The following is a 23,062-nucleotide window of genomic DNA, read 5'->3' as shown; positions in this document are numbered from 1 at the left end:
CATGTTTTTATATTAAAACCATACTCTTCTACTTTGAATGCATAGCTATTGTTACCTGGCTAATCAAGGAAACACACTGGATTTCCAGTGCTGCCACAACTGGTCATAAAGCACAAATTCAGAAGCTCACCAGAACACTCTGAACACATAGAATACTACTCAGGAATGTCCATTCCTACTCAAAGCAGGTAACTAACTCAAATTAACTCAAGCTAACTCTAACAACAGGAGTACAACTTGGTATCAGGTAAAACAGATTAATTCAACCTAAATTACACAGGACAGCATAATTAAGTGAATTTGGCATTTAACCTCCTGCCCTTTTTTTCCACCCCCATGCTAATTATTCTTATTTTTGACCATGCTATCCTCTTGCTACAAAGCTGACTGCACACACTGTACTGACTGCACACCAGTTTTCTAGAAGACTTACCTTTTATTTCAGTACATCTCATAGTAATTTTTTTTAGATATGCTGCTGCAGTCAATTCACGACTTCTAATTCTGGTTTCAGTTCCCAGCTGTAGCACAGTTAGAACATGTAATGGACATCTCTCCTTCTGAACCTGCTTCATCAAGGTTATTACAACCTTGAATATGGAAAGGGAAATAAGTTCACTATTTCAGTAAAGCTGTCCAGACATTATGGCATGCAGTTGTAACTCAGCATTATCTCCTCAGCTAAGCTTCAAAAGTAGTATTAATCTAGACATTTTGCCTTTTTACAAAGGAAACCTACAACACCAGTTTGTTAAAGACGTTTTCCTCCCTCCCCACTCTGTTCCTCTTGGCCAAGCAGCCAATCACTTCTTAACTCCTTCAACAATGAAACAAAAATCCCAAGTCTATTAATTTAGCTAGAATTTAATTTTGTTGACCTAGCAGTATATCTTTACCTTGTCAAGCTATGCTTTAGTTTTGGAATCAGACACTATGCAATGCTGCACATAGACTCTGAATATGGGAAAAACAGTTACTACAAATAATACCTGTCTGGAAGGAAGGGAAGTAGAGAACAGATAGCACAGTGAATCAGTCTTTGAATATCTGATGCTATGCAAATAATTAAGGACACAGAAAGGTTTCAACATTACAATACTTCATTTATAGAAGATTTTAAGCATTACACCAATTAGAATGTTGGAAATGAGACAGACCTTGTGCATCTAAATGTAGCTGAAAACTAAAGTAGAAGAACTAGAAATAGCTATTAATGAACAATGTGAATTTCACTGCAATTGTTTCATGAGGCAATTATTTTCTGTTCTTGGGAACTAAAAACAGTGCTTCAACCTCATAAGGAATTTAAATAATTCAAGTTTGTCAATACTTTGTCTACATCATCATTGTACACTAACATTGTACACTCTTTGTACACTAACAAATTAGCCCTTTATCATTCATCACCCAACAGATATAGTCCATGATGTGGACTCTACCGTCATGAAGATTTTTATATGAAGCATGTGTAAAACTGTATTAAAAAACAAAAAACCAGAATTGTTCACAATATACATTAAATAAGACAACATGGAGCACTACAGGCTAGCCTCAGTCCTATCATTTAAAAAAATTCTTCACAGCTAAGACAGCAAATCTGCAAAGTTAAAAGCTGCCAAAAGTACTAGTGACGCATGTTGGAGAACCACATGCTGTTTTTTGACCAGTACCTCATCAGCCTATTGCAACTGTAATTCTGCAAAAACTAAGAAAACACAAAACCTGGGAAGGTATCAACTTGCTTCCTCTCTACACTTCAGCTGTGGGACAAGTATTTCCAATGCCCTTAAAACTAAGTTTTCCTCTATATGATTTCATATCACACACAGAATACGTTTTCCCTGGTGGCTGGGGTCAGGAGGAAGTTTCTAGTCTTTGAATGCAACTCTCACTTGACAATGGAATGGTTTTGGGTTTGAAGGGGGGTTTTTTGCCTGTAAAAAACAGGAACCCAGATTTTATATGGACAACAATATCGACAGAGATTTAGTGAAACAAAAATTACACACCAAAAAAAAAAACCCAAACCCCACAGTTACTTAAAGTAACATGCATATCTAAGCCATTTGGTCTGACTCTTGAAAAAATGAAAGGCCATGCTGAGCTCTTCACATTTATCACAGACATCTTCACAGAAAAAAAATGCTTGGATGATTTCTTAGGCATAGGTATCTTTTTTAATTGATTGCTTGTGCATTTTCCCAGTACTTCACCTACAACCTAACCTTCAGACTTAGAGTATCTAAAGGAAAAATACTAGTTCTAGCTTAACTATTTCAGCTGGTTTTTTACTAAGAGAATCATATGCAGCATTATGAAGGATTAAGGCTAGGTGAGTGCAGAACATCTAACAGAAGTCTGGTTTTCCCTGTTGGATGTATTGTGTATGGTAGATATTCTTATAAATACAATCTCACCCAACATAGACAAAAGAAAACAGCTAAAGAAACAGCTGAAGAATCTGAGTTCTGAGGTGTTTTGTTTGGTTGGTTTTGGGGTTTTTTTTGTTGTTGTTTGATGGTGGTGGTGTGTACCATCATCTTCAAACAGTTAAAATGGACTTAATAGCCCATTACATCTAAGAAACAGGCTTGAGTATTGGATTCAGTAACAATAGATTTTACAGATGGAAACATACCTCTTTGATTTCAAAATTAAGTAGCATATTGATTACATCTTCATTTAATGTTCTTTTTCTCTTTTCAGACAGCATCCCTTCTATAACACTCTTATCCTGTGTCAGAACTGATTTCTCCATTTCTTTGGTTTTACCTGAAGCATTCAATGGATTAGTTAACTTTTGAAATTGCCACCATTTGTATAAGTCAAGAAATATATCTAATTCTTTTATTCACGTAGATGGCTTACATTCACCTAAAATAAGCTAAAACATTTCCACAAGCAGTGACTTTAACTTCAGAGCAGGAAAAGGAAACAGAAACATTTCTGGCAACAAGACAACTCTGACATCTCACTACCTTGCTAGTTCCATGATAATTTATCTAATACAATTACCAAATTTTGCCTTGTAATGTTTCCACTTGTTTAAACTATTAAAATATGAACACTGCCCTTGCAAAATTGAAGAGAGGAGAGTCTATAGCTTACACATCATACTCTCAGATCTAAGCTTGCTTTCCAGATAATAAATGCTTTTCAGTATTCCTGAAAGCTAACACACTTAATATTCATGACAAACAAATTCCATCTCTGACCTTCTTTTTGCAGTACTGATTTTGCATGAGTTTGTTTTTCTTCTGCTTCACCAAGGTTTTCTGTCAAAACTTTGAGAAAGACATTCAAATCCTCTCGACTTAACACAACCTACAAAATTGCAGATCACAGTTGTCAGGAAAAATACATTGTTCTTTAAACTTATCACTAGGCTAGAAAAGCAGAACAATGTTTCCTGGCAAGAACAGTGCTTATTTACAGGTATTTTGTCAGCAGCATTGTCCCTTAAATAACACAATGAAATTCTTTTAACTGCTTATTGTTAAAGGATTAAAGAAGGTTATGACTTCTAAAGCTGTACCAATATATATTGCAGCCTTTATTTAGCATATCTATGCTTTTAACACTTTTCTGTAAACGACATGCTGCTTCATGATATTTTAATTCCAGTTTCACCCAAGACGCACCTGATATTTTCTTTTACAGTATGTAATTTGTCACAAAAAAAAAACCAGTTATCTTGAGGTCATTCAAGGGAGATAGTAACTCCAGCTTCATAACTTCCTAAGACAAATATTTGCATAAATCTAAATTCCTCTCAAGAAGATTCCGGGGAGGGGTGGGTGGAGGGGAGGGAAGGGAAGCATTGAAAAAGGACTCCCTCAGAGAACTGGTCACAAAAACTTTTGATTTAAGTTGGTCTTGCCTTATGGCAGGGAATAAACAAGACTCCTTAACATCCCCTTCAATTTTCTCTTTCTTTTCTCTCAGTTTCATAAATGTACACAGCAGTTAGGGTGTTTCATATGACACTTTCAAACCTCTGCATTCACAGAGGTAGTTTAAACCCTGTTGACATCCCTGAAACTCACCCCACAGCTACAAAAATTTGCAGCTTGTTGCACTTTTGTGTCCAGAAATAACATAAAGGTTAGTCTTACATTAAATACTACCACAAGTTTCTCACCACTTTCTTTTCACAAGACTTACATTCATTGTATCCAAATACCCCGTGATCTCCAGCACCGGTAATTTGTGAAACCAAGCTGCAGATAGATTTCGTTTCACAGACAGGCTTAAATTAATAGGGTGAAGTATCTGAATGTCTGGATGTGACAAACCTGCCTCCATAGTGGCCCTTAAAACACAGCGGGGAAAAAACAGAACAAACAAACAAACAAAAAAAACCATGGTGGGGAAGTTAGAAGTTGAGTCACAAGTTACATTTTCAAGGTAACATCTTAAAATCTCAAATGTAATACTTCTTTAGGCTTAAACAACTTCCTGAGCAGAACAGTATCCTATTTTACTATTGATTTATTTGCCCTTAAGATAACAGGTTAGTATTTTAAGACCAAATATTTGACACTGTCACCAGTTTCTAAGCAAGAGGATTAATAACCTAGAGAGTATTAGTATTACCAATTAGCTAAGGCATTACTTAGTAAAGTGCACTGTACCTAGACAGTTTCAGCTTTGTCAGCTGCACATCCATTTTGTCAATGACTGGAGGGAGCGAACTGCCTTCTGAAGACACCAGGCTAAACTGGTTCTGAATCTTAATCAAGCCAAGATCCATTATGATAGCATTGGTGGAGACTGAGGACTGAGGAATGACTATAACTGGTGCTTTCAAGTGAATGTGCATTGCAAGTCGAAAACTCCTTTGAGCCAGGTCTTTTACACTGGTAGCAGCCTTTTCTGCAGCTTGGACTGTGGCAGCACTCAGTGCCTCCTTAGCTGTCTGAAAGTTGTTCAAGAAGGTCTAGAAAAAGCAGTTGAAAAGAAAGAATGTCTGTAAACAGTGCTTTAATCTAAATTACTCTCTCATTTTACAATATCAACCACAAACAACATCAACCAATTATGCCGTGCTAAATTTTCCCAAGGGAAAGGCAACCAAGTACCTTCTTGTCATGTTCTCTAACAGTCAGAAATATACTAACCAGTACAACCCAATCATTTGAAACCCATCTCTTATTTTTCTTCCTTCATTAACTACCATCACCTCATTAGCTTCTGGGGACACATATTATTTTTAGAGGCCCTCTTTGTCCCCAGTGAGTACGATTTCCTAGTAAAGCCAGTACCAAATGACAGAAAGCCCACTAGTGCTTACTGAAAAACCCAACATTGGGATACTTGACAAAGGTATAGTCATTAGTTTGCAGTCCTCATAGCATCTAACATTGCAGAAAGTTTTGCCTCTAACGTTAGCTCAGATATGTTTGCAATGAAGTCAGGTTTTTGCCAGGGTGAAGAGTAGCGAACACAAAACCCCCAAAATACCTTAATAGCACCAAGATTTTCTCTGTTTCCAAAGCAGAGGGTGGGAAGTGACCCACTTGCACTGTATTAGTTCTTTGAAATTCAAACCAGTTAAAGCTTACTTATCAAAGATTTTTAATAGTGCACACAAAAATTAACCCTATCCTTTCTCTTGCAGAAACTTAAGTTAGCACTTGTAGTGAGGACACAAAAAACAAAGACTAATCAGAGAACACTGCAGAAACAAAGGAAAAAAGACTTACCAGAAGAGACATGAGAAATTTGTGAAGGTATACTATTTGAATACAGCCTACTTTCAAAGATACGGTGCCATCCACTTTTGACATGTCAGTGTAGGCTTCTCCCTCAGTAGCGTATGGATATAATGTCAGATTGAAACTGAAAACTTCATCTCCTACTATAGACACAGCCTAAAAAGAGAGAACCAGTACCTACCAGCCATCAGCAGCTTCTAAAAAGGTACTTAATACAAAGAACTACTAAATATATCATCAGCCTATCAGATGTACTTTTTTAAAAATTCTTTTGACAACCATTCTTCTAATATGAAAACTATGCTTTACCATGTAAATTAATTTAAAAGATATTCATGACAAATCCAATATTTTTAAAAGAATGAAATAAGAATATGCATTGCATTTCACTTTTACACACACAAAACTAACCACGAATCAAGTAAAACTTAAAAACTTGTAGTTGAGTACTTTTTTATGAAGAGTCCTTGAATCAACATCTGTGACAACTATGTCTTTAAGTCGGGCAAAGAATACAGTGTGACTTGGCTGAAGGAGAAGAGATGAGTCAAGACCTGTAAAGTATAAAGAGAGAAACAATAGTATTGTATAACAGAGGTAACGCTCATTTTCAGGGTGGGGACACAGGACACCAACAGGGGAGGTGAGAAAAGTTACAGAAATTATACATTGCAACAAACAATTTTGTTAATAGTTTGCCAAATTCAACATAGATTTTCAAAAAACCACGAAAAATACTGAAGCACACTTGATTCCCTGTTTCCAAACAAAATAAGTCAGTCACCACACCCCTTGCTGAAGAGACTGTAAATAGAAGACCTCTATTCAATCCAAGGCATTTTAGTCACCCTGCATCCGAATCAGAATAATTAGAATTAATTCCCCAACTACCGTAACTTCTCCAAAATAAAAAAAAAGTAAGTTGTGGAAATAGAGACTTTTTGCATTTTATCAGTCAGACACAGAAGATAAGTACATTGTTTAGAGTTCAAACCCAAGTCCATACACTATGCGGTCTGTTATTAAGCTTTGAGAATGTGACCGTACTACAGCTTTGAACAAAACAAAAAAGAAAACTTTCTAAAACAGAGCTATTATTCACAGAAAAATATTCAAATGCAAATCCATCTCCACCAAGCTACTGAGTTGGTTTACTGAGATTTTCTATCAAAAAAGAGGTTACTATGCTGCATTAGAATACAACACTTTTGCATACAAAATCTTGTGTGAATACATCATATGATTTAGAGATGGGCACAAGCAAGAGACTTTTTATGAACTGTATTACATATTCTTGTATATCACACACTCTTAAATATTCATTCTAAGAGAGAGTTTTGGCAGCTATTAGGATGGCAGCAAAATGTGAAAGTGAAACTTCCCCCCTCTCTCTCACAGAATTAAACGATAGCCCCTCTGAGGGGTAAAAGAGAATCAAGAAAACAAAACCAAAACAAGAAACCCAAACAAACCCTAAGAGTTGAAAACCAAAGAAAACAGTTTTAAAGGTTTTTTATCCTAAATGAACCAGGTATAGCAGAAAAATATCAACATGAAAAGCTACCCATAATCAAACTCCTTCAAAACATAAACCTAATTATCTGAAAAATAATATATCATGCTTTTCTAACTGGAGGCCAAAACATTATGACAGACTAGAAGACTGACTTTGAAAACAATACCACGAGCCATGTTCATACATGTAACAATTTTAAGAAGTCAGACACTGAAAATTTACCTTTTAGTCCAATTATTAGCATTGCCTTTGAAACTAAACTACTAGATCATTTACCACTAACAAAGAATTTAATACCTTGTATCTTGATGTCTGCAATGTTCTTCTTTTCATCACAAATACTTAAACAGAAGGCATCCAGTTTGGCAAAAAGCTTGAAGTCAAAGATATCCTTATCCTTGGAAGGTCTAGCCACTAGAAATGAGAGAGGGAGAGATTTTCAAGGTACATATAAATTCATGTTTTCACTTAAACTCCTGAGAGTATTTGAGGGTTGTTTTGGTCTAGGGTTCTTTTTTGGCATTCAGATGACTTAGTTTTGCTTCCTATAGTTTCTTTCATCACCACTCTCATGATGAAGTCTGTAACATCGCATCTTAGAGCAACAAGTCTTCCTCTAAAGGCTTCTTTACTGATAAGAGTAAAACATGCCAGCATTTTCTTGTGGATCTGTGTCGGCTATTACTCCCATCTAGTGATAATTCTCTATTGGAACAATTTTACTTTTTTTAAATGGAAGTTAGTTGCTGGGTTAAGAGGAAATAAATTGCACAGTGTACTTATTTTTAACATTAAGTCAGTAACTCAGTAGGTTCACGGTAGTGGTTTTTTTCAGGTTATCTAATACTTCTTATTCCAAAATCCTAATGTAGGAAGTTTTCTCCTAAACTTCAAGCTTATAAGAAATGGCAGACTTAGGAAGCCTATTTCTGGCAGCCAACACCCAGGTTTTATGAGAGCAAATGCTAAGGCTAGGGAGAATAAAGTGAAGTCACACATAAGCATCTAAAACTATCTACAAGGGAAGACCAGAAGCTTTCAGACCTCACTGATGGTCCACACCTTCACTAACTAGGAGTAGCAAAGAGTTAATCCAAGAGCTCAAATATTTATGGGCTTTGTTAAACTGTACACAGCAGCAGCTTCTTTTTCGGCCTACAGATTCAAACTCAGACCATTTAAAATTATGAGTGATTCTAAACATTCTTCACTAGACACCTCATTTGCAGCTCACCTGATGCTTGAGTTTTGCACTTAGTATTAAAGACAGTGCAGCTGCTCCACTCTGAGCCTATTTTGATATAAATTCTCTTTGTTTCAGTGCTACAGGAACCGCAAGTTTTTCATTAGGCTAGCAAACGACTCAGCTACTTCTTTGAAATTATATTTCAATTGCCTAGATCAATAGCATAGCATAATCAAAGTACTATTTTTCTCGTTTATTTTACCATGAACACTAAGACCATGCTGCTGTATGAGTCCCTCTACCTTGCAGAAATCTCACTTATTCAAATTCAAGTCTGTTTGTGAAATGGCAATGAAACACAAGAATACAAAGCTCACTTGAAGACACCATTTATGATTGTAATCATTGTTTCCTTTATTGTTGTTTTTTTTTTTTTTAAATCAGTCCTCTAACCTGGTGAGCCACAGTCACCTGAGCTTTGATCTACACCCCACATTACAAAGCTAACTGGGCTTCTCTGGATTTGATCGTTTTGCCAACATGCAACATATCCTTTCAGAACCATCATTTTGAAAAACATAGCTGTACCTTTCCTTAGTCTAGTGTCATCTTCTTGCTTTTCATCTTTAGTTGGTGTATCTCCACTACTTTCGTTGCCTGATCGACTAACAGCTGTTAGAAAACTGACAGCAGACATAAGGGCCTCTGTATGCAGTAGAAGGTTCAATGATGAAAAAGCTACCTGTTGAAAACATGAGGCTCCATATGACAAACACACCAAAAACAATAACAAAAAAAAAAAACACCAACCAAAAACTTACAAGTATAGGAGTTGGACTGAGGTGCAAAAGTACCCAATGGAATATAACAGTTTCTTAGCAACAGAAAAGCTGCATGTGCTACCAGCAACATATCATAAAGGAAAAAGCTTTCTGTAAAGCAGAAACGTGGTAAGCTTCAAAAATAAGAAAACCTAATAACAAACCAATGGCTGTGACTGTTAACCTAGAACCTCCTTGCTACAAAAGCGAAGTGATACAAAATTAGTTTAAAGAACATTTAATGAGTGAAAAACTCATTGTGGAAAACTGTATTAAATAAGTGGAAGACTTAATTAGACAACTAAGAGAGATACACCTTGAGTAAGGTAGTCTAACCTAGATTCAGTCTTCTCAAGTAATATGCTCTGCCGAACACAGACTTGCTCTTGGAATGCTCCTGCAATAACACAGTACTACATGAATGGTAGTGGCAGGTGGCTGCCATGTAGATACTTAGTGTAAAGGTATTTCTCAACAAATCCACTAAAGGAGTCCAAAAGGTGAATAAATGCCTGCCGTGTAGTTTAGTAAAAGTTATCTGCTTCAATGTGCTTGAAACTGGAAAAAGCCCAAATGTAATTCTTCCTCCAGACGCAGAAGTCCCATGGAAGAGTTGCAAAGCAACACCTGATGATGTATAGAAATTTTAGTTCCCTTAACATCAGCACTATTCCATAGCGTGAAGTCAGTCAAACCACTATGTATATCCACCTAAGTAGCACTGGAGTAAGTACAACTGTCCTGCTGCAGCTTCAGGAACCTTTTCTTGGCAAAAAGAATCCAGTATTAACTAGACTTCCCTAATGGAATCTATAAATAGTCTAAAACTATTAGGCGACAAATGAAGTATTTCAGTCTTCACATCAAAAAATGGCAGACAAAATAACGCCATAAAGTTATAAAGGGAGGGGAGTACCTATCACAGAAACCAGAGCCCTTTGTAGTTTATTTCCAGAATTCCTCAAGACACTGTTTTTCCTTAGATTGAAATCACTGACTCAAAAATACATGATCAGTGAAACAGTCAGAACTTAAGGTCATCACTTGCTGTCTGAACACATTTCCTTATATTGCAATAATTTTTAGGAGATCAAATTCTCATTCTAGAATCTATGACAAAAGTGATGGAGAGGAAAATGCAGTATCACAAGAAGCTCCCGAGTCATATTTCAGAGTGAAGAATTAGAATATGGTCCTCTCCACAAAAAAAAAAAAAAAAACCACCACAAAACCAAACTACACAAACTCACTCATAAATGGATTTAGATTTCTTAGTAAATTTAGCCAACAGAGTGCAACAGAGTGTTGATTATGTGGCGCTTACATTACAAACAGATTATTTAACAGGGAAGGGAAAGACTTCTAGACCCCACGACATTTTCCCATACTGGGCACTTGAACTTCATGATCTTATATGCATTCTTACATTATTTTGAATTTTATCCACATGAGCTAGCTAGGCAGTTTTTCATCATAGTTGAGAAACAGGCTAACATACAACTCTCACAAGTTGTATAAAAACTTTCAAGTGCATTCTAACTCTTTAAATCTCTCTGCTGCAAGGCTGGGGGTGGGAGGAGGAACAAGGAAAGCAAAATAAACCCTGTTGATTCCTCCCTTTTAAGCAAGTAAAACAAAAGGAAACAAGCAATAAAATCTGCCAGCACTCACTTGAATCATCTGTTCAGTGTTGTCAAAAATTGTCTGAAAGTGTGGCCCATTTCTATCAGCCTGAAAATAATGATTCACATGAAGGTTAATATTAATTCCAACCAGTCACTCTGCTCTTCAGAAGATACAAAACAATCTGAATAGTAGGTTTAAGACTCCAGAATATATAAAAGTGCTTTAAAAATACATTTAAAAAGCTTTATGTATACCTTTATATATTCCACCTTCAGAAGGTCTAAGGCAAGTTTATCTGAAGAACTAATTAGATGAATGGGTGCTTTTTTACCTGCAACATACCACATAAAATACACACAAATTAGGGTAATTTCTGTTCTTTCAGACAACCAAAGAATTTGTGCATAGAAGATAGGGATTAATTTTCAACACCATTTGTTAAAATACATTGCACCACCAAGTATGAATCACTGTTTTCTCTTTGTTAAGTCTACAATGGCAAGTCTGTACCCCTTCTCCATCCAAAGATGGAGCACTAAGCTATTTATTTACCTAATAAGCATTATGGTGGGAGTCCAGATCTTATCAACTGTACCAACAGTACAAGCACTACCAATAGACAGTTGCATACTAAGTATTGTAACTGGAAAACCAGAACGACTTTTGGATTTCAGTGAGCATAAGAGACAAGAGAGCCACAGTTTCAGACTAACTGAGATATATACACACACACACACACACGTAATTCTTCTCTTCCATTGCTTATTACCTCCAATCTCATAGTAATCCAAGCTTATTTTCTTTAAATAAGATACAGCTGCTAAATTATAGGTTCTGACAGTAGCTTCTGTCCCAAGATGCTTGACATCAAAAACAAGTACCGTTTCCTCAGTTTTCTTTTGCCTGGTGAGTTCCACTAGAACCTAAATGAGCAAGAAATACACAGTACTCTCACCATTTGAGCCAACAATGAAAAAAAGCACAAAATTAATGTCTTGCCGGCTTTACTGGGAGTATTATTTTTATTACAGAGTTGAAGTGTAAAATAGAAAAAAAAGCGATTGCTTAATGGTAAGATAAATAAATACCACAGAAATATTTTGGGATTTGCTCTTTATAAGTGACCTGCCTGGGTATTTACTTTGTTCTTCCAGTGCAAATTTCCCACCCCCGAATTATTACTTAATACTATTATTTTCTACCAAAAATATTCCAATAAGGGGCTTTTTTGCTCTCTTTTGCTAATACATACACACAGATGAAGTATATATATGTGTTTTATTTATATACACACTATATACAAAAAATAACTCACACGCATATCACATATAACTAACTCATACACAGAACTATGTATGTATATACATGTGTATTTTTTTGTTTGGTGGCTATGTTTTTGCTTCCACTAAATCTGGAAAACAGTGATAATAGCATATTGGAAATTTTTTTAAAGTAGTATTCCTTAAGTAGAAGGTAAAAACAGAATTAAAGAGAGATACCTCTTTAATTTCAAATTTCAGCTGAAGATCTGTCAGTTCCTCTTTAGCAGGCTCCTTGTTTCTTATTTCTTCTCCTTTAATTAGTGACCTATCAGTTGGTTCAGAACTTTCCTCAAAATCAAAATATTCTTCTTCAGAGTCTACAGAAGAGAAGTGACTTCCTTGTTAGTAAATTTTCTTCCAGAAACAGGGGTAAATATCCCACCCTCTCCTTCCCATTCAAATTGGATTTTAAACTGTATGAGCAGTTTAAATCTAATCTGACAAAGTATACTTTTTAGATCTATACTGTTTTCTTACCCATTGGATGAAAGTGAAGAAAATTAAAGCCTTATTAAGGAAAGCACTATAGTTTAGCTTTATCACTAGACGTTCAACAACACATGTAAGGAAAACCAGTTATAAAGTAAGCTCTAGGAAACAAGGTTCCCCAGGTTCCACTACACCAAAATTCTTCTCAAGAACAGCCATGGAAGTAAATGCTCAAATCCACAGTGCCAATACAGTAATTTGCCATTTGTTATTCTAGCTCTGCATTTTCAGAAAAATGAGAGCTTTCCTAATGCAAAACATTCAGGACAGTAAGCAGGGTGGTGTTTGTAACAGTCTATTTTTGCCACATGTTGGCTGTTGAATGGAAGTGTACACATCCTTTAGACATGTTACTCACATTTTTTATGTACCCACCCCAAAGTATTGTCCTGAAGTGGCGGCAGCAGCAGATTAGTATTTGGCTAAATTAGTTTTTAGATTTAAGTCAATTCTGAAATAACAGGTTCCTCTATACTCTCTGCTAAAAAGATGTCTCATGACATCTGAACAATTGAATTGGTTTACTAATGACATCCTAATACAGTTATTAATAGTTCACTTACATTTGAAGAATTTTGCTTGTGCATAATATTAATTAATCCCAAAAAAAAGGTTTTTTGCTTTTTTTAAAAAAAGCAAGTTTATTATTCTGAGGTAAGATCAGCCTCTTAATCAAATCTTCTAATGCACTTAGAGATGATCAACCATACTCATCTCTACTGTCCTTATAACATGTTTTAAGATAAATAGCAGCCTGAAAACGTTCCATAAGTTATGGTCTTCTACTTTTACAAAAGCGTATCTGTAACTTCTTACCTGACACTATTTCTGCTAACAAATGGGGTGTATTAAGGAACCCTTTACTAACAACAGGAATTGCGGGAATGGCTGGTACCTAGATGGAGGGGAAAAAAAGAAAAAAAAAAGAAACAAACAACAAAAATCACTATATTAAAGTTTTTATAACTTGGTATATTCAATCATATTTTCTACTGATGATGCATGTTTCACCTTGCCTCCCCATATTACTTAAAGGTCAGTTTTGCCAGTACTTATATTGAAACCAGCAGGACAATGACAAAGGCTAAGGTAGCCTTGTTTGAATAAGCCCAGCATGTTCGGATGGTAAGTCATAATGAAGACACTTTACCTAACTCATCTTCACAACAGATCTCATATTTCAACTGATAAAGATCACAGATATCGCCAGGAATTCACACTTACAATGACCACTTCAGTGATTCATTTTTTTAATTTCAGTTTTCTTAGTTATAGTCAGCTTACCTTTGTGCTTGGAATTGACACAGATGACTTCTGAGGCAACGGAATGCTATCAATCAGATCAAAAATTGCCTTGATTTTCTGGTCAGAGACTCTGACATGCACCAAAGGAAGTCCTCCTGACACTTTAAACCTTTGTTCAGAAAAAAGTTGATTAAACGCCAATATAAAAAACTACATACTAATTCTTGATTTAAATCTTACCAATACCTATACTCATATATAAAGATGACATCACAGTAAAGGTAGTGATTCTTCATTAAAAACAGATCTTGAACTCAGTTTAAACAGGGTAGTTAGTAACCAGTGAAGGTGACCAGGGAACTACTAGCCAAAAAAGGTTTCATAAAAAGTAGTAAGCTACTTCTATTTCTTACGTTAATACCTTCAAATTATAAAGTGTAACTGAACCTTTGGGGAAAATACAGTTTTCTTTTCTGTAAGTACACATTAATTAAGAAGAAGTCCTTTCAACATTAATATATTACTTTGCCATCCTGGTATCTCTTTCCACCATCGATTTTGCCAACTGTACGTGAATATCCATAGGCTGCAATATGTGCAAAGTTGATGGATGTTGAAAACGAGCCTTCTTCCAGTCTTCACCTGCAAATGTTCAGTAAATGTAGGTGAAAAAACATCACTTGCTAATTGCTTTAATTAAGGTATCATCAATCAAATAGCATCACTAGGAAAGGACAAAGGATAAAGGAAAGGATAAAGAACGCGCTCACAAGCTAGAGAAACCTAGAACAATTTGGGTAAAAGAACTTCTGAATACACTTTGAATAGTTCTTAACACTATATTGCCTTAGCAGCCTTCAGCCCAATTCTACACTGAAAGATGTATCTTAACACGGAACCCTAAAAAAAAGAAAAAATAGAAAGATGGATAGGTAGATACATGGACAGATAAATAAAACAGTAACCTAGCATTCTGTTGACTGCACAACTTAAGCCCAAATGAAGCATTAAGGCCAATTTTAGCTCTATTTTCCTGCATTGATGGAAAATGTGATAGTTCTATGCATTTATGCTGCTTGTTGATATCAAATAGGTGATACACAAGTCCAAACAAAAAGCAAGCAGCTGCTTGAAGGGAAACGGAATAATTTTTTTCACAGTTTAATACCAGACGTGTATTATAATCTATCTTTAAGTTAACTACTGGTATTTGTTTGCCTTTTTTCTTTAAAAAAACATATATTTATTAGAGGTAGGTAGCCTTCATCTATCTTTTGAGCAGACAGCAACTATGTTGTTATGTTACCTGTTCTTCCAAAAAGAAGTTGCACATTTTTTATTTCCACATCAAACTTGTCATAAGCTTTGTCCATAATCTCCTCTAAAGATGAAAAGCTAGAGGCTTGACTATTGCCTTGATTTATGCTGTTCAGCTAAACACATAAAGGACAAGATAAAGTTAAGTCTAAATCTTATATAGACGTGCTATTAATTCTAGTGAAGATTAAAAAGATGATTCATAGGAGTTTATGATTGACATTTGGACTCTTACAGAGAGGAGATCTTAATTCATTTCATACTTACCAAGTATAAGTAGGGTTTTTTTGTTACTTCCATCAATCCGCTTAATTCAAGTTACGCAAAAAGAATTTGTCTTATTGGTTTACAAGTTTACTGCTTGAGTACAACTTAAATAAATATTTAGTCAGCTAAAATCAAGTTAACTTATTGTAAGCTTTCAATTTTATAGGAACAAGGGAATCAACTTTCAAACTCCAAGAGAAAAAATTATATTCTTTCATTAATAAAAAGGCTATCATTTCACAAAAAAGGAAACAAAAGTTCATATGTTTTGTTGAAGAAAGAAAAGATATTAAATGACAAACTATTACAATAATGATTACAAATTAAAACATTTCCTGGGGAGATTAAGTAGTAGAAGTATGTCAAAGACAACTTAACAGCTCTGAATATTAATCAAATTGCTGAACCAAATTTATTCGGTAAGAAATACAGTAAGTCAAAACACATTCACACAAACGATCACCGTTACCTTTTGAAAAGAAGGTAGTTTCAGATGACAGCTATATTAAGAGAAAAGGATATTTTCTTCCTTTGAGATTATAAGAGGTCATTTACATACCTGAAATGTACCAAAGTCTAAAATCAGCAAATCTGATTTTTCATGGTAGAAACCCATCTGTGGAACCACAAGGTAGGAAGGTTTCAGATTAATCTTCAAGTCAAGGACTTTCCGCATTTCAATAATATGAACTATTCCTTAAATAAAAAGGAAGGGACATTAAAACTAAAATGCTATTCAGAAGTGAAACATTTGTGCCAGTCAACATACAAAGAGATGTTATCCATCTAGAAGATAACACATCTTGAGTAAAGGCTTACTTTTGTAACATTCTACTGATTTATCACTAAACTCAATGTTCCTCCCCACAAAACATCCACTTATCCTCCAAGTCAAAAACTCAAGGAAAAAACCCAATCATACTCTTTGGCAAACAATCAAAACATAAGCAAAGTGTTTAAAAATCATATTGAAACATTTTAAGACATTCAAGGGTTCACCTCAGCTGAGATTTATTACCTTACCTGCAGCTGTTCTTTCCTTGATTTCTTCCAGCTTCATTAACGTGGCTGAAGTTAATCTTTCGAGATCCATTCCCTTACTTGTCTGAAAGAATTCTACCATTGCATTTATTGTTCTCTTTTCAAAAGAAGACAAACAAGAATGATCAATATACACAGAAGTCACTCAGTGAAAACTCAAAATAGATCTTGACAGAGCAAAAAGAATAACAGCAGAAAAAGGAGTATCAAAAAGAGGTAAGAGTCTTGGTTACTACTCACTGCATCATATTTTATTTCCACAGGCTGTGACTCAATAGTAAGACTCTGGTCAGCAGTACTATCCTCTGGGTTAACATTAAACTCTATCTTAAGCAGAGATGACTTGCTATCCCCTATGGAAGCCACAAGAGATGGTACAATGTTTTCTTGTCTCAGGCCTGTAACATACCAGTTTTCAAGCTTTGCTTCAACCCTAAAGAAGATGAATAGTTAAATATACTTAATTAGCATATAGAACAGTGGCATCCAGGAAAGACAAGCAAGATGATGAAAGCCTTTGATAAAGCCAAACACAACTAGCTTCACAGGACATACCACTTGGTTAAGAAATTGTTACATTAATAAATTGGAAAAATAAATAGCAGACAAGTTGTTCACAGCAACACAAGGGTGGGTGATATTTTCTTTTTACCTTCTGTTATCTGCAACGTGGACTGAATATAACTTTCAGCTCATATTTATTAGGAGCATCAATTGCAAGAGAAAAGAAAGGTAGTATATTTATGCTACAGGTGAAAAAGAGTAGGAATGTTAACTATTACATATTGATTTCAAAATCAGTTATGGACATGTTTTGGTGCAAATGGGTATTCTTTACTGACAGCTTCCCTGACAGTTGTGTTAAGTGAAGTGAGTAGAAAAATATTTCTGAAAGAAAGCCATGTGAACACCACCAAACCACACAAACGTCATTCAACCTTAGAAATACTTATTAGATATGAAACTGATTTTCAGGTCCTGGGTCTCTACCATTGGAATCCCCAACTTTGGGAGGCAACACAGTTTGGGCATAATCAGTGTCACGAGCCTGGCTCCAGTGAAATAACCTAATTACACTTTTCCAGAAACTTAAAATCAACAAAAGTATCTGTTCTACAGTTTCCGTCTTGCCAACTAAATTATACAGCCTGCACTTATGTTTTCAAAGCTCTTTTTATATTTGTGCAGCATTCAGGCTGCACCTTTAATATTCCCCAAAATGGTTTTTAACAAGAATATTTCAAGAGTCAGCAGTTAAGCTGCTGATCTTATGCATAAAGTCAGTTGAAGGAACTGCAAATGAAAGCATGAAGTGCACAGACTCATTTTCTAGACACTGAAAATCTTATTCACTGACTGTATAATCCAGTTATTTGTGTTCAATATTTCTGGTGTGCCCTCTTTTAAAATGCAGGAAGGACTCAGTTTCCTACGTGTTGGTTAACCTCCTACCCACAACACAGACATAGCTTTTTGTTTCTCTAGGAAGTAAGCAACACATTCAGCAGCTTGGCTAAGGTGTGGTAGCCACACCCTTTCACACTGCTCAGGTGCCTCTTCCCAAAAGTAATATTCAGCACTTCAATATCTGCATTCAAGAAAGAGCTTATTATTGTTTATGAAGACTAACAACTAGTATTCCTTTCTTCATCCCTGTTCCATGTTATTCACCAAATCGCATGACCATAACTTTTAAGAGTGCAATTTTATAATGGCCACGAATTTAAAAGTAAATATACAACGTAATGCACTATTCAAGAAAAGACATAAAAAGCTGGGGGTGGGAGTGGTAGAAGATGCTTCTACAAAAAGAAAATACCAATCCAATTACTTAATGGCTTGTGCTCCTGGACGCTGTGATATATTGGTACTCAGATTGATTATCTGTACTTTAAGAGTTTCTGCCACATTGGTGTCTTCTTTAATTGTAAGAGAAGTGCTTAACAGCTTCAGTGTCACAACATGGGCAACATACTAGTGAGAAGAACAGAGAAAATTGAAATTAATCATCTTGATATGAATAATTTTTCAGAACTCCTAATTTTAACAAGTATAACAAAACGTGGTATTTAAAGCTATTCCACTCAACTAAGGTAAGACGCATATCCCTATGTAGGAAGCAAAGTAGAGAGTCTTTACTTACTTTCAACCCATATCAGTCGTTTAACATAAAACAGTGTATTTCAACAAATGCAGAGCAGGTATCTCTTTATCTCTTTTCAGGATTCAGAGAAGTTTTTTTAAACCATGAAAGCAAGCATAGCTGGACTACACTCACAGTAGAGGGCTAGCAAGATCAACAAACAAAACCATCATAATGCCATCAAACCACTACACTTCAGAAGACATTGCATATATGCCTTTGTTGTTCTTGCCACTGAATGTCATCGCTCAACCTTGTCAAGAAAGGGTTTTGGCTTCCTGACATATGTACCATTTTATGACTCTGTCAATCAGCAACTTAAGAAGCAAATAATACTATCTGAATTTGAAGCCTGCACCTTCCTTCAGGGTACTGAGAGAGATGAAAGCACCTTTACACTTAATCTCTCCAAATTAAAAAAGGAAATTTTTCTACACAGGTAAGCAAGGAAAGCATGAAACGGGAAAAAAAAGCACCAGTACTGGGCACTGTTTGGGCTGTGTCTTTTCTTTGTTGGTACAAGATGCTTGCTGCTGCTCTGCTTTTCTCAATTCGACAGGAACACAAGCTCATACCAATAGCGCACAGGCCTCCTTGTTGCCATTCAAGCAATTCTGAACTTCCTTTCGTGAGGCACATGTAAGCTTACAATAGCTAAATTTAATAAATATACAAGGTTGGAAAGCTGGAGTGTTGGACTGGAGAGTAGGGATGCCTGCTGGGAGAACAAACAACATCCTCCTTGAAAGAAATAGTCTTCATGTAAGAAGTACTTCTGTAAGTGATGAGCAACTTAAAGCAGAACCACCAGTTATATTAAGATTTAAAACAACAATGTAATAGTGCTCACAGAAATTAAGTATACTGAGAGAACCCATACCATTACGTATTTTCTTAGTTGTCTACTTTCTAGCTTTCTTCACAGAATCACAGAACAGTAAGGGTTGGAAGGGACCTCTGGAGACCATCTTGTCCAAACCCCCTGCTTGAGCAGGTACACCCAGAGCAGGAAGCACAGGAATGTGTCCACGCGAGTTCTGAACGTCTCCAGGGAAGGAGACCCACAACCTCCCTGGGCAGCCTGTTCCACTGCTCTGTCACCCTCACAGGAAAGAAGTTTTTGCTCATATATAAGTGAAACGTCCTGTGTTCCAACTTGTGCCCATTGGCCCTTGTCCTGTCATTGGGCACTACTGAAGATTCCAGTCCTATCACCCTGATGCCCACCCTTCAGACACTTGTAAGCATTGATGAAATCCCCCCTCAGTCTTTTCTTCTCCAGGCTAAACAAACCCAGGTCTCTCAGCCTCTCCTCGTAAGAGAGATGCTCCAGCCTCCTGGTCATCTTTGCTGGACTTGCTCAAGCAGTTCCACGTCCTTCTTAAACTGGGGGGCCCAAAACTGGACACAGTACTCCAAATGTGGTCTCACTAGGACAGAGTAGAGGGGGAGGATAACCTCCCTCGACCTGCTGGCCACACTCCTTTTAATGCACCCCAGGATACCGTTGGCCTTCTTGGCCACAAGGGCCCATTGCTGGCTCAGGGTCAGCTTGCTGTCCACCAGCACTCCCAGGTCCTTCTCAGCAGAGCTGCTTTCCAGCAGGTCAAGCCCCAACCTGTACCGGTGCATGGGGTTGTTCCTCTCCAGGTGCAGGACCTTACACTTGCTTTTGTTGAATTTCATGAGGTTCCCCTCGGCCCAGCTCTCCAGCACGTCCAGGTCTCACTGAAGGGCAGCACAGCCTTCTGGTGTATCAGCCACTCCTCCCAGCTTGGTATCATCAGTGAACTTGCTGAGGTTATACTCTATCCCATCGTCCAGGTCATTGATGAATATACTGAATAGGACTGGACCCAGTACAGACCCCTAGGGAACACCACTACTTACTTCCTTTAAGCCCTCTTAAGAATACTATACCTGTGAAGTTTTATCTTTTATTCCTTTGCCTAACGAGCCAAAAAAAGTCACAAAAATGTGGTTTTATTTTTATGCTCTCCTTTGTGTATTAGAAAAAAAAGAATCAAACTGACTTGAGATTTTAAAAAAAACACAAGAACAAAAGCAAAACACAAAACAATACAAAGAGACCATACAGACTTAGTTTTCACCACAACAGGTGTCAAGAAATAGGTGCAATCAAAAAGCTACCATGGAAACTTTTTTCATTTAGTTAGCTTTTTTGTTCTCTTCCAAGTTACAAACAGGTATCTATCATCCAGTTTCTGTTACTTCTAAATCACTCCAGAGTACGGCTGTGCACAAGGCAGAACACCAATGAAAACATTAGCTATTCTTTGTGTTTTCTGAATTTTTTTTTTCTTCTTTGTATATTCAACCTAGATTTGACTTGCACTGACACACATTCTACAGCTTATCTTAAAGCTAACATGCGTAAGAAAGGTTTTTTGTTTGTTGGTTGGTTCTTTTTTTTTTTAAAACCATCCCATAAGAAGTTGCTTACCTGCTTTGGTAAGGAAAGGTGATGGGAGCTGTCACTATACCCAATAGCAGTAAAAAGCTTAGCTTTCTCTTCTGGTGTCATTAGTTCATCAATAGCTAAAAATCAAAAACCCACAAAAACTTGCACTTTAATTTGTAAGAATAAGCATTTTTCCTCCCGTTTGTTTGCTACTGCACTTAAGTTCTGCTGACACATTTCTTTGATTCTTCATATTGTACTTCCACATTGCAAAATAATTTACACAGAAGCAGTCTTCATGTATGTGTTACATATGTAGCACAGAAATCAATATATATAACAACTTATATAATTCCCAATGATTAAAATAGCTTTGAGGCATACTGTTAGAACAAATCTCTGGTCCAGACAGCACATCACCAGAATACAGTATTCCAGTTGTCGCCTATTACACTACAGCTATAAGCTCGATACTCTTCTCCTTACCAAGGTTCTGAAAAGCTTATGGCCATTTCAGAAGTATGCCTTATTTGCCAGCTCAACATTCATTAACAGTAAGTAATACTATAAAATGGATCAATATTGCATTGCACTGTTTATGCCATACTCCCTCCGCCTGCATAGTAGGAAGTAAAACATACTATAAATTCCTTCTTAACGTATAGAAAAAAACGTTAAGTCTCTATATCAGTCAGTGCATTCCAGTCTACACCTACTTTCAGGAACTGGTGATTCTTCATCTTCCTTTCTCCTAGATTCTCTTTTACCCCAAAAACCACCAAACCAGCCTCCACTTTTTTTTTGTACTTCAGTGGTTTTCTTCTTCAGTAGTTTTTGTCCTGATCTTATTGTCTACAAACCAGACATTAAAATACATCATTAATAAAATTATTATATTTTGTTTTTCTGTAAATAATGTGTGTATGCATATATGTTGAACAGACTGATGGACAGTAATACCACCCCACAAGGGATTAAGAGCCATTTGACTCACCAGACAGAAGCAAAAAGATGATTGAGGTGAGGGCATATATGTGGATGGGTGGGTGCATGCGTGCCCGTGTGTGGAAACAAACGTGTTACTTTTACTTTGGATAGCTTTTTTCTAGACACATCACTAGCATTTAGACTACAAAAAGGCAGGAACCACAAGAAAAGACAGAATTTAAGGAGATACAAGAAGCAATTACATTCTTTAAATCTAGTAGTAACAAATGTGAAGATTGATATTGTACCACTGCACGTATTAAGAAAAAGTTTTAAATTTGTACTCAGGCTTTCACTTTGCGTTTTAAAAATCAAGGTCTGACCACAAACATCTCAAAAATAGTAAACATAATTACTTTTTCACCTTCATTTTACATACATTCCAGATGTGAACACTGAGGCCACATTGGCACAAACAGTAATTATACGATGCAACTACAGAGGTTAATTTTCATGTTAGGAAAACGGCTACCAGTAGCATGCTTCTCAGTGTGCTAGGTGGTTTTGATCTTAACTGCAGATACAATACTTTTCACAATGTTATAACACGCAACTCCTTGTTAAGTGTCACAAATTATTTCCAAAATACAATGCAGCTAGAGACTTCACCCACCTTTTAACAATTCTCTCAAAAGTTGTCTTTTAATTAGATTGGCTACCCCCTAAAAAGAGAGTATCTAAAGTGTCGATAGGATCAAAACAGCTGTACATGTTTGAGCCTGAACAGATGCAGAACCAGTCTTGAAATAACAGAAGTCAAAGGAAGAAAAGAATCATAAAAGCATCACCCTTAGACAATTGACTGAATGGTACGAAGTGGGTATCAGTTACACTGTGCAGACACACTGGTAGGTTTTAGGAACTGGTTTCCAGTTTGGAAATTGATTTCCTCTTGTCCTGGAAGGAGAGGAAACATGCCTTCCCACCTCCTTATCCTATCATACTCATTAGCACAAATTTTTT

The 23,062-nt window shown here is 36.3% G+C and overlaps 1 protein-coding gene across 2 annotated transcripts in view; it reads right to left on the bottom strand.

Annotated features, from left to right (window-relative positions):
• Positions 1 to 23,062, bottom strand: part of VPS13C (vacuolar protein sorting 13 homolog C) — a 103,440-nt gene that overhangs the window by 55,212 nt on the left and 25,166 nt on the right. For both annotated transcript variants that reach the window (XM_075100099.1, XM_075100100.1), the window contains exons 15-37: positions 21,829 to 21,964; positions 21,155 to 21,249; positions 18,379 to 18,521; positions 16,788 to 16,980; positions 16,530 to 16,644; positions 16,066 to 16,202; positions 15,229 to 15,355; positions 14,447 to 14,564; positions 13,962 to 14,091; positions 13,494 to 13,572; positions 12,366 to 12,505; positions 11,636 to 11,789; positions 11,121 to 11,197; positions 10,912 to 10,971; positions 9,008 to 9,161; positions 7,531 to 7,647; positions 6,168 to 6,271; positions 5,706 to 5,873; positions 4,635 to 4,939; positions 4,165 to 4,312; positions 3,216 to 3,324; positions 2,639 to 2,772; positions 434 to 590 (exon numbers count right to left, since the gene is read on the bottom strand). In XM_075100099.1, the coding sequence (XP_074956200.1) occupies positions 434 to 590; positions 2,639 to 2,772; positions 3,216 to 3,324; positions 4,165 to 4,312; positions 4,635 to 4,939; positions 5,706 to 5,873; positions 6,168 to 6,271; positions 7,531 to 7,647; positions 9,008 to 9,161; positions 10,912 to 10,971; positions 11,121 to 11,197; positions 11,636 to 11,789; positions 12,366 to 12,505; positions 13,494 to 13,572; positions 13,962 to 14,091; positions 14,447 to 14,564; positions 15,229 to 15,355; positions 16,066 to 16,202; positions 16,530 to 16,644; positions 16,788 to 16,980; positions 18,379 to 18,521; positions 21,155 to 21,249; positions 21,829 to 21,964 (3,100 nt within the window). The remainder of the gene's footprint in view (positions 1 to 433; positions 591 to 2,638; positions 2,773 to 3,215; positions 3,325 to 4,164; positions 4,313 to 4,634; positions 4,940 to 5,705; positions 5,874 to 6,167; positions 6,272 to 7,530; positions 7,648 to 9,007; positions 9,162 to 10,911; positions 10,972 to 11,120; positions 11,198 to 11,635; positions 11,790 to 12,365; positions 12,506 to 13,493; positions 13,573 to 13,961; positions 14,092 to 14,446; positions 14,565 to 15,228; positions 15,356 to 16,065; positions 16,203 to 16,529; positions 16,645 to 16,787; positions 16,981 to 18,378; positions 18,522 to 21,154; positions 21,250 to 21,828; positions 21,965 to 23,062) is intronic.

This window comes from Phalacrocorax aristotelis, chromosome 7 (genome assembly GCF_949628215.1).
Source record: "Phalacrocorax aristotelis chromosome 7, bGulAri2.1, whole genome shotgun sequence".
NCBI lineage: Eukaryota > Metazoa > Chordata > Aves > Suliformes > Phalacrocoracidae > Phalacrocorax > Phalacrocorax aristotelis.
Note: the sequence above shows the minus strand (reverse complement) of the source record. Positions and strands in the feature narration are given on the sequence as shown.